The 11,399-nt window shown below is 38.5% G+C and overlaps 1 protein-coding gene across 1 annotated transcript; it reads right to left on the bottom strand.

Moving 5' to 3' along the window:
• Positions 1 to 4,864: 4,864 nt before the first annotated feature.
• LOC308676451 (vomeronasal type-2 receptor 26-like) lies at positions 4,865 to 10,044 on the bottom strand (the record flags this gene model as incomplete). The annotated part of the gene is made up of 3 exons (XM_081342266.1): positions 4,865 to 5,763; positions 6,734 to 6,860; positions 9,883 to 10,044. 3 exons carry the CDS (start codon positions 10,042 to 10,044, stop codon positions 4,865 to 4,867), a joined length of 1,188 nt encoding a protein of 395 aa, XP_081198392.1.
• Between the last annotated feature and the right edge of the window lie 1,355 nt (positions 10,045 to 11,399).

Here is an 11,399-nt window from a genome sequence, read left to right as displayed (position 1 = left end):
ACATTCAAAACACAAACATTCTTAATGTTACACGAAAAACTCTACATTTTCTATACAAAAAGCTATTAGTCATATAAACGATTCTTAGGGATATGCGTAAGGTCAGATAATTCAAGGGAAAATCTTTACATTGGTGAATCATAAAGATTAAGAAAAGGATGTTCCTTGAATAGAGTTTGACAGAAATGGTAAATCAAGTGAGACATCATCCCACCGATGACGAAGTCACCAGGTTGATACCAGTCATGTGGAACAGGGAACGCATTACTTGCAGGGCAGCTCAGAGTAACTGCTTTGTGCATCAAGAACACTAGAAGGATCAATTTTATGACTCTCTGTGTATGGAGTCTATCTTCTGGCAGATAAAAAAGAAGGAAGAGAACTTTGAATCTCACAGAGACAGCATTAGCACTCTTTTTTTCCATGTGGCTCTTGAAATATTTACTGTCTCTAAATTCCTATTCCCTTTTGTACAGAAGATTGGATATTTTGGCCTAGTAGAATAATAGAGTGATTATAGTCATTCATAAGGTATATAATTGCCATTGAACCATTTGCAACCTGACAATTTTTTCCTGTATATGTCTGATTAACAACTTTATTACTTTGGGGTGGCAGAATAAGTGACTGATGCTAAACTTGTTTTGAAAATAGTGGATAAATTAGGAAGTTTGAAACTACAAAATTTCTCTAATTCTAGAAATCAGGACAAAGATTTAATTTTAACCAATGGATTAGGAATCCATTCCCCTGTAAAATGTTTGATGAAATGGTCAAACATCCAATGGTCAAACAAATTAGCAGATCTTGATTTGAAAATCCTTTGGAAACTGGAGAAAAGTGAAAGTTAAATAGAAAAACATTGACACACACAGACCCTCCAAAGGAAAAAAGAAGAAACGAGGGGATAAGGATATTTGAAAAAATAAAGTAAAACATGTTTCATGTTTTATCTTGTGTGCATTTTTTATCACAAGAATAGTGAATTGACCCCCCACACCCCTGGAACCCATACTGTTCTGCTCCATTGGTTTTTTAAAATCTGTTTATCTATCTTCTCATCATCTTTCCATCTTGCTCTCTTTATTTTAGGGTTCCAAGGGTAGCATTTATGGAAATTCTAGATATTCTACAATGGGATGGAAAAAAGTCAGTTTTTCTTGACTGGTTAATTGGAATGAATTGAAATAGATAGCAGCTGCCTTTTACAATATACTGAAAGGATATTTTAACACTAAAGGAAGAAGCAGCCGAGAAAGTGAGACTCTGGAAAGAGTACAGAAAAGAGTAACAAAGATTTTTAGGGGACTGGAGGCTAAAACATATGAAGAACTGTTGCAGGAATTGGGTATACCTAGTCTAGTGAAAAGAAGAACTAGTGGAGATATGATATCAATGTTCCAATATTTGAGGGGCTACCACAAAGATGAGAGGGCAAACTATTTTCCAAACCACCAGAAGGCAAAAAAAAGAACCAATGGATGGAAACTAATCAAAGAGAGAAGCAATCTAGAACTAAGGAGAAATTTCCCTAACACTGAAGACAATCATCCAGTGGAATGGCTTGCCTTCAGAATTTGTAGGTGCCCCATCACTGGAGGCTTTCAAGAAGAGGCTGGACAGCCATTTGTCTGAAATGGTATAAATTCTCTTCCTTGTGCAGGACTTTGAATTAGATGACCTTCAAGGTCTCTTTCAGTTATTCTAAGCTCTATGTTCCAAATATGCTGCAGAATAGTATAGGTGAAGGCTTTGGAAAAGATATTCAAATGCTGTGATGCATCTATACCTACCAAGATCAGAATCATACTTGCCATGGGATTTCCTGTGACTTTGAAGAAGCTAAAGTGGGATTTAAAAAAAGAGTGTTGATGCTTTTTTTAATTATTTTAATTCCATTTATATCCCGCCCTTCTCCGAAGACTCAGGGCGGCTTACAAGCTTAGCAATAGCCTTCATTCTATGTATATGCCTGCTTATTAGGGCTTTCGCCCCCCCCCCAGCGGCATTATTACAAAGTCAGCTTAATTTCCCCCAACAATCTGGGTCCTCATTTTATTTTATTTATTTTAATTCCATTTATATCCCGCCCTTCTCCGAAGACTCAGGGCGGCTTACTGGCTTAGCAGTAGCCTTCATTCTATGTATATGCCTGCTTATTAGGGCTTTCGCCCCCCCCCCCAGCGGCATTATTACAAAGTCAGCTTAATTTCCCCCAACAATCTGGGTCCTCATTTTATTTTATTTATTTTAATTCCATTTATATCCCGCCCTTCTCCGAAGACTCAGGGCGGCTTACTGGCTTAGCAGTAGCCTTCATTCTATGTATATGCCTGCTTATTAGGGCTTTCACACACACACACCCAAGCGGCATTATTACAAACTCATTTTACCTACCTCGGAAGGATGGAAGGCTGAGTCAACCTTGAGCCTGGTGGGATGAGAACCTGCACTAATAGCAGGCAGCTGGTGTTACTTAAGGAGGCATTAGCCCACTGCTCCACCAAGGAGGTTTTGTCTTGGAGAAGACCCATGAAAATTTTATTGGCAGTCCAGAAAAGAAACAGATGGATCATGAAACAAATGAACCCAGACTTTTTACTCGAAGCACAAATGCACAGGGACAAATTATTCCATTTGGACACCTAATATGAAAACCCAGATCTCTGGAAAGGCCCCAGTTTTGGGAAAGATGGAAGGAAAGAGAAAAAGACAACCCCCAGGAAGACTGACGTACTTGGTTACAATGGACACAAATGCACCATTGGTAAACTTGAAAAAATAGGTTAAGGATACACAATCATGGTAAAAAATCTATCTATGGCAGAGGTCCCCAACCCCCAGGCTGTGGACAAGTATCAGACCACAGCCAAGCTGCAAAAGTGGCAAACAAGTGCGCGAAGCTTCATTTCTGCATGTGTGGTATCTAGGTTTAATGTGTGCAAAGCCATCCCCTTCCTCCAACTGCCATAGATGGTGTTGCTGCTGGTCCATGGAGCCAAAAAGGTTGGGGATCAATGATCTATGGAGTTCCTGAGAGGAAAACAACTTGATGGCACATAATCAATCAATCAATCAATCAATAAAAAAATTGAACTGTTAAGTATTAACCACTGAAGAAAGTTCTGGTGAAAGGGCCTATATTCACCCATTGAAATTAGTAGTAGTTCCTTTTCTGATTAGAAGATAGACCATGCAGTCACAGAACATGTTACAGCCCACTTTGAATTTTCCTTTTTAGGGAGATGTGAACAGTGTAAGCAGAAAACCCCCAATACATTATACCCCTCCCCCCTAGAATGTACACACATTCTCAACATTATTTAAGAACAAAGTCTTCCAGATATGATGGTGGTCTGTGTGACCTTGCAGAATGCATGGGGGATCCAGGCAAGTTCTGGTCCACCAGCTTGCCTGCCGGGCTAGGTAGACCAATACTCAGGAGTTCACAACAGTTGCATTGACTCGAGTCCCTTTGGTTGGCCCTTCCAGGTTGGCCCAGACCAAATTCCAATGCAGAAGCAGAGTTAACACAGAGGCTTTTCTGTTTGGGTTGACTTTCCCTATCAGGGGACCCATGTTACACTCCTGGACTGTGTCCATCTACAACCACCTCCCCATTGTACTGACTGTAAGAGTCCTCAGAGCATGTGAGCTGCTCTGTTACGTAACTGGTTTCTGGCTCTGGGAGCGGACCCGACGTTAGCTCCTCCCTTTTTGGCCACTCTGCAAATTGCTTCTGCAGCTGATCAATATGGCAGCGAATGACTTGCTCCACCCCACCCAGAGCCACCTCATAAAAAAAGGGCCCCAAAGTTTTGACAACTTTAGCCGGCACCCACAAGTTCCATGCCCATAGTTCTGGGCCCACACCCCATCACCCACTTGCAACCTTTGGGATACAACCTGTCCAGTTTTGTGATGAGTCTTTTTCCCCAGTGTAGATCTGATGGGCTCTTTCCCGTTGCTGTGCAAGGCATAGTGTGCTGGCAAAACAAGAAATCAGCAAGCCTATGGTGGTAATCTGCAGTCACTTTTGTTGTGCACACCATGCGTTCAGCCCACCCATAAGTGGGTGTGTGTGTGTGAAAAGGCACCAAAGTTGCATGCCTTATGAGGTTCGCCCTCAAAAAGTCCTGAAATTCTGCCACTGTGAACTGGGCCCGTTGTCCGAGACCAGAACGTCCGGCAGCCCATGTGTTGCAAAAAGCTTTCTAAGTACCTGGATGGTCCTAGCAGTAGTCATAATTGATATGGGGATTACTTCCAGCCATTTGGAGTGGCTGTCAACCACTATGAGAAACAGTTGCCCTTGGAAAGGGGCAGCAAAGTCAATGTGAATCCTGATGACGGTGTGAGTCTCCTCTCATCTGTGGGGCCTGCGGCATCTGCGCAAAAAGTCACTCATTTCAGGCATCCATAGGAGGAAATAGTAAATCAATCTTTGTTCGTTTAATGACCCATTTGATTCCATTAATGAGTTTGATTTTAAAATGTTGTAATATTGAATCTGATTCATTTGATGATTACAAACCGAATAGTCAGGCTCTATTAGCCTCGTATCTCAGGGACTACCTGTAGTTCACTGACTTGATGCTCTTCCTGATGTCTACATGGAGTTCACAGCAGACAATTACTCACTGTGCTCAGAGAGAGAAATATCTGTGGCTACCTAGGATCGAACTCATAGTCTCCTAATTGTGTGGCGAGAGCTCCACCTCTAGTCCACTGCACTGCTCAAATCTTAATAATCATAATAATTCTCCATAAATCATTCTTTGACAGAAATAAAAGCAATATGTTGCCTATTTTGCTACACTTTTCTGTCAGCAGTTTCTGATACCAAGGAAGATTACATTATGTATTAAATTCTCTTTATGAGTTGCTCTTTGTGGTTTAAGTCAGGCCGGAAAACAATGATGTAGCACTTTGGCAAAAATATGCATCCCAGTAATGCAGCACTGGAGGACAAGATGGAGAAGACCTCCACAGCTACCATGGCTTTGCCTTTTGTGCTCAGATAGGCTGGAAAGAAGGAGATCCACACACTGCAGAAGGCCAACATGCTGAAGGTGATGAACTTGGCTTCATTGAAGCTGTCAGGTAGTTTACGGGCAAGAAAAGCCACAATGAAGCTGGCAATGGCTAAGATACCCATGTAGCCCAAGACACAGTAGAAAAAGAAAGCTGATCCCTCATTGCACTGTAAAATTATTTCTTGGAGCTCTGACTGCGTGTCCAACTCAGGGAATGGGGGAGATGTTGACAACCAAAGGATACAAATACATACTTGGAAGAGAGAACAGGAAAATACAGTAGAAAAGGCCAATCTTTTCCCCACCCATTTCCTCATCTGAGACCCTGGTTTAGTGGCCATGAAAGCAACAATGACAGTGATGGTTTTGGCCAGAACACTAGAAATGGCCACTGAAAAAGTGATGACAAAAGTTGGTTGTCGGAGAAGGCAGGTCACCTTGCCAGGTTGGCTGAGGAACAACAAAGAGGAGAGAAAACAGAGCAGAAGAGAGACAAGAAGGGTGTAGGTGAGGGACCGGTTGTTGGCTTTGACAATGGGAGTATCCCTGTGTTTAATAAATGTTCCAAGTGCCCAAGAAGTCAAGAAGAAGAAACAAAGAGCAGTTGAGGCTAAACCAATTCCTAAGTCTTCTTCAAAACTTAGAAACACCAGCAGTTTCAGGATACATCCTTTCTTTTCTTTATTTGGATAATGGTCCCCTGGGCATTCGAAACAGTCATCCATATCTGGAATGAAAATCAAAGAATTTCTCATCATTTGTCATTCCATATTATTCAAATTACTTTCTGAATGGGTGCTAGTTGTTATTCCTTTTGAGTTCATTCCTCTGGTTACCAGATCGATCATGTTTCTATGAAAATTCAGTTTTTCCTCAAATGGAAAATTTAGGATTGGCATAAAAGAAAGCAGAAATGGAAGGACAATTATTCTTTGGAATGCAACCCTTTGTATCATTTTAAAATTTATTACAATTTCCATTCGGAATTTTCACATTTTGTCCAAACCATGAAAAAGAAAACCATGAGGGTATATGTAAGTCTCTAGTGACAGAGTGTTAACAAATTTGAAACCTGAACAACAGATTGTGAATCACAGCTATAAAAATGAATATTTGTCTTGAAGAAGATGTAGAAGTATTAGTTATGTGCACTCTAAGGTCATGTGTTACACTTTGCTTAAATTTATTTATTTATTTAGTGTATGGTGATGTTACATTAGCCAGGAGACTATACAGACGAGTAGTCTGGCTGCCTAAAACTGCTAACTTGTTTGGTTCACACTTGTGCACTTTCCAAAGTTTGCCACATGGGGCAAATGAGCTCTGCATAAGAAAAAAAAAATGTGAGCAGCTTTCCTGCAGCATCATCTCGGGGCCTTGTCCCTCCATCAAAGTGGCCTCGAAACTGAGCATTACAAACAGGAGGTCCACTGCCAGCGGAATTCTAACCATCCACATGAAGCGCCAGCTTATCTTTCCACCAATGTGGTACCTATTTATCTACTCACATGTGACATACAGTTGAAATGCTTGGTGGACAGAAGCTGAGGCAAGTGGTGGAAGCTTACCCTTCCACACAGTGCTAGGACTTGAACCACTGTAGCAAAGACCTTCAGCATCATTAAGCCACTGAGCCATCGCACCTCTTCATTTGCTGAAATCAATCTAATGAAAACTTGCTGGAATATCTAACCTACCCTTTTGATTTGAAATCTTCCCTTCTGGACAAGGAATACAGTCATAGCAACAAAATTGTTTTCCTTCAGCCTCCTTCTTCCAGTATCCAGGGGAACAGTAGTCATTACACAGAGAAATTGGAAGAACCTGGTGATAAACATAAAAGGGTTTTGCAAAGGGAAAATAAAAAAAAATCTGTATATTAATCTTACAGGATTCAATCTGAGTCAGTCACCAGGACCAAAGGTTGACCAGTGAGTGACTCAGAGTAGTTTCATCAACATTATCCTCAGCCACATATATTTGCCTTCATTTGTGAGTTATTATTCTATTTTTTTTTTATATTGGGGAAAATAATTCTTTATTTCCCAAATAGCTAGTGAATATTACCTGGCTAGATTTATATTATACATTAAAATTTGTTAAAATTATAATGATGAGCAAAGGGGCCTGTCTGAAAAAGGCAAGGTGAGTACATAAATATATGTGATGACATTTTTATGGAAATGTTTCAACTCCAATGATTTGCAAGGGAACCAAATATGAAATCCAGATTTTTACATGGTAACATCATTTTGTCAATTTGATAAATGTTTGATCGTGATCCACATTTGTTCAAAGTATGCCATTTTTTCCTTACATGCATTGAAATTAGATTTCTAAAGAGGCTTTGGTCACTATTGTTAAGGAGACCAAGACCTCTATCTGGGATCATAATACCCTGATTCCCTGAAAATAAGACTCAGCCATAAAATAAGCCCTAGCATGATTTTTCAGGACACTCGTAATATAAGTCCCATCTCAAAAATAACCCCCAGTTAATATCTTCAGTCAGCCAGATGCATTTAATACTGTATTTCCCTGAATATAAGCCCTAACCAGAAAATAAGCCCTAATACATCTTTTGGAGCAAAAATTAATATAAGACACAGTCTTATTTTCAGGGAAATACGGGTAGCTCAAGATATCGTTCATTAAATGAATCCATACCTGATTAAAATCTGGGTGCCAGACAATCGAACGATCATCAATGAATAACTCTTTGCCTGTTGGAGCGCTCGGATCTATTATTCCTACTTTAACTCTTTGAAAAGACCGATTTGGAAATGTGATCAGGTTGATGATGTCAAATCCCCCCATTACTTCTCCTTTCTCATTTAGGATCACTTCCTCTCCAGCTGAATTGTTAAAAGAAATGTCATGTAGAAATGGATGGAGCTATGTGAAACAGAATGAGAAAGAGAGAGAGAGAGTTGGAAATATAATATAGATAGTCCTCTATTTACAACTGTTATGATGACACTGAAAAAAGTGACTTATGACTGTTTTTTTTTACATTTAGAACCCTCACTACCTTCTGACAAACAAAGTCAGTGGGGAAGCCAAATTCACTTAACAACTGTGTTACTTAACAATAGTTTGTAGTTTATTGATGTTCACATCTAGCTTTTTCTTGTCATGTACATATATGCATCTGAACTAGACTGTGTTGTTTCTCTGTGTCATAGACTATATGTGGGTTTGTGGCATATGCAATTTTTTTATCATATTTATGTAGTGTATATTGAAGGTGGTGACCCTTTCATAGGTATATGCAATGAAATTTCATTTTAATATATGCCGATTAGTGTACATTTAAAGTGACAATAAAGATTATTCTATTCTATTCTGTTCTGTTCTGTTCTGCTCTGCTCTGCTCTGCTCTATTCTATTCTATTCTATTCTATTCTGTTCTGTTCTATTCTATTCTATTCTATTCTATTCTGTTCTGTTCTGTTCTGTTCTGTTCTGTTCTGTTATATAAGCAGAAAATATTAAGACTTTCTGTCATAGGTTCAAATGGTAAATCTATATCAAACTGCTCATTGAAATAAAAGAAGTGTCAAATGCATAAAGAATACCTGCCAAGCTTGTAGATATAGAAGGTCAGTTTTTTTACCCATTATTGTTTTATTCTTATTGAACCCTGACATGAATAGAGCATGCAAAGCATGAGCCACAGCATAAATAGCGTTGTAGACACTGTAGCTTTGTCCAGTCATTTCCATTTCAAACACTAGTGCAGGAAGATCCTCCAGCTTCATCTCCCCCGGGCACTGTGTACTGGACATTTCTTTTAACCCTGATTTTGAGAATGAACAATCAAATAATTGTTCCCAAACATCCTGCAGAAAACCATCTCTGTAGCCTGAATGAGGTTTTATGTTCTGAAGAAACTCCTTGAAACCTACAACTGCTCTTGAAGGAACAGTGAAGGAAAGAGCCCCATGAAACATCTGGAGATCCCACGTGACCTGAAAGCCTGAGAGCACAAAATCAATCTGTGCAGTCATGATCCACACCTTTCTAAATGATGCAGTTACAATGCGTTCAGGATCTGCTACAGACATGATAGCTCTGAGCCATATAATTGCCGCTGATTCTCCATAGACAAGAAATGTAGTGGTGTTGTCATTCCTCAAATTAGTGAAAATATTTGAGATTATGTGAAAAAGTTTTGTAAGGTGTTCTATGTGGATTAGTTGTGGCAGCCATTGTAGAAATGACGAACAGATTCCATTTTGTGAAAGTATGGGCTGCATTTTTTGTAAGAAACGTTCTCCATTGTTGTTATCCATAGCAAAAATTCCAATCCATGTCCATCTGAAATGATGAAGCAGTTGGATAATCCCAACATACTGATGGTCCTCTTTGGGGACCATGAAATAAAATGAAGATTGCTTACTGGTCTGAAATTCCGCTTGGGCTAATGAGCCATATGTCAGCTAAAAGAAAGCAGAGTGATATTCTGTTGAATTGTTAGCTCAAATCTGATCTTTCTGGATCTAGTTTGCTTGTAAAAAATATCCAAGGAAGACATTTTTCCTCTATTTCTTTTGAAATATTAATATAGTATGGGATTTCTAGGAAATATTTAGAATACATTATACTAGTTCAATTGTCTGAACAGGACCAGTGAATACTACATTCAAATCTTTCTTTAGTTATGTCATATCCCTGGATACTCACTTCTGTGAGTGGCATTGTAATTTCAGAAAAGAGTGCTTAGTATTATACCTTAAGATCTACAGAATGTCTTAATACAAATCAAAGTCTAATATCTGATTATCAGTAATTATGCTATAACAGCAAGGTGAAGAATTTTTCTGCTCATTCGCTCCATACTTACTTGTGGAATCTTGTAGAAACCTACAACATCAGCTATATTAGATGATGTATCAGAACCTAATCCTCCAATGATAGCCATCAGATTTTTCTGGCTATCACATTTGTAGTTAGGGACAAATTCCTTGGATTTGAAAAGGAGGTCCAGAGTGGTACGATAGGTCATCCTTGAATTGTAATAACTGTCATAGATGTGGAATCCAAGAGTGACGTTAGGTAAGATCTGGGAGTCCTCATTGATCTCCTTCACAGCAAAGGCCAAGGCAAGGATGTTTTGGTAGAATTTGGTTATTACACTGCAAATAGATTGAGCACACCGTTTCAAAATAATAATAATTTATAATTTTGCAAATAATTCTAGGATGGTCATTATTTATAACTGACTATCAGAAAACCTGTTTCTGATTGAAGCATTAAATAATTTTATAATCAGTCCAAGCATACTTTGCACACCAATTATTTCCTTTAATATTTTTCTATTTTGATTCATCATAAGGCATACTAATTTCTAAAGTTTTAACTTCAATGTTCAATATCTCTGTTGGCTTAGTTTTCTAGGAACTTTACTGAAATGTTTTCAAAGATAAAACCAAAGACATCCAATTGCCTTTTGGAAAAGCACCTTTATTTTTGTTTTGTAAAGTGTGGCAGTACTGATTTTTATTTTTTAGCATTCTTCTTTGTCATAACCTTCATGCAATCAAATGGGCTTTTCTTATGAGAACATTGTTAATGAAACAAACACAAAGAAAGTTCCATCTTCTGTCACCACTAGAAAACATTCAAAACACAAACATTCTTAATGTTACATGAAAAACTCTACATTTTCTCTACAAAAAGCTATTAGTCATATAAACGATTCTTAGGGATATGCGTAAGGTCAGATAATTCAAGGGAAAATCTTTACATTGGTGAATCATAAAGATTAAGAAAAGGATGTTCCTTGAATAGAGTTTGACAGAAATGGTAAATCAAGTGAGACATCATCCCACCGATGACGAGGTCACCAGGTTGATACCAGTCATGTGGAACAGGGAAAGCACTACTTGCAGGGCAGCTCAGAGTAACTGCTTTGTGCATCAAGAACACTAGAAGGATCAGTTTTATGACTCTCTGTGTATGGAGTCTATCTTCTGGCAGATAAAAAAGAAGGAAGAGAACTTTGAATCTCACAGAGACAGCCTTAGCACTCCCTTCCTCCATGTGGCTCTTGAAATATTTACTGTCTCTAAATTCCTATTCCCTTTTGTACAGAAGATTGGATATTTTGGCCTAGTAGAATAATAGAGTGATTATAATCATTCATAAGGTATATAATTGTCATTGAACCATTTGCAACCTGGCAATTTTTTCCTGTATATGTCTGGTTAACAACTTTATTACTTTGGGATTACCGAATATGTGACTGATGCTGAACCTGTTTCAAAAATAGTGGAGAAACAGAATTGAGAAGTTTTCAAACTACAAAATTGCTCTAATTGTAAAAATCAGGACAAATATTTAATTTTAATGAATGGATTA

This window comes from Vipera berus (assembly GCF_964194415.1).
Source record: "Vipera berus genome assembly, chromosome: W".
In the NCBI taxonomy this organism is placed as follows: domain Eukaryota; kingdom Metazoa; phylum Chordata; class Lepidosauria; order Squamata; family Viperidae; genus Vipera; species Vipera berus.
This window is presented reverse-complemented; position numbering and strand designations above follow the sequence as displayed.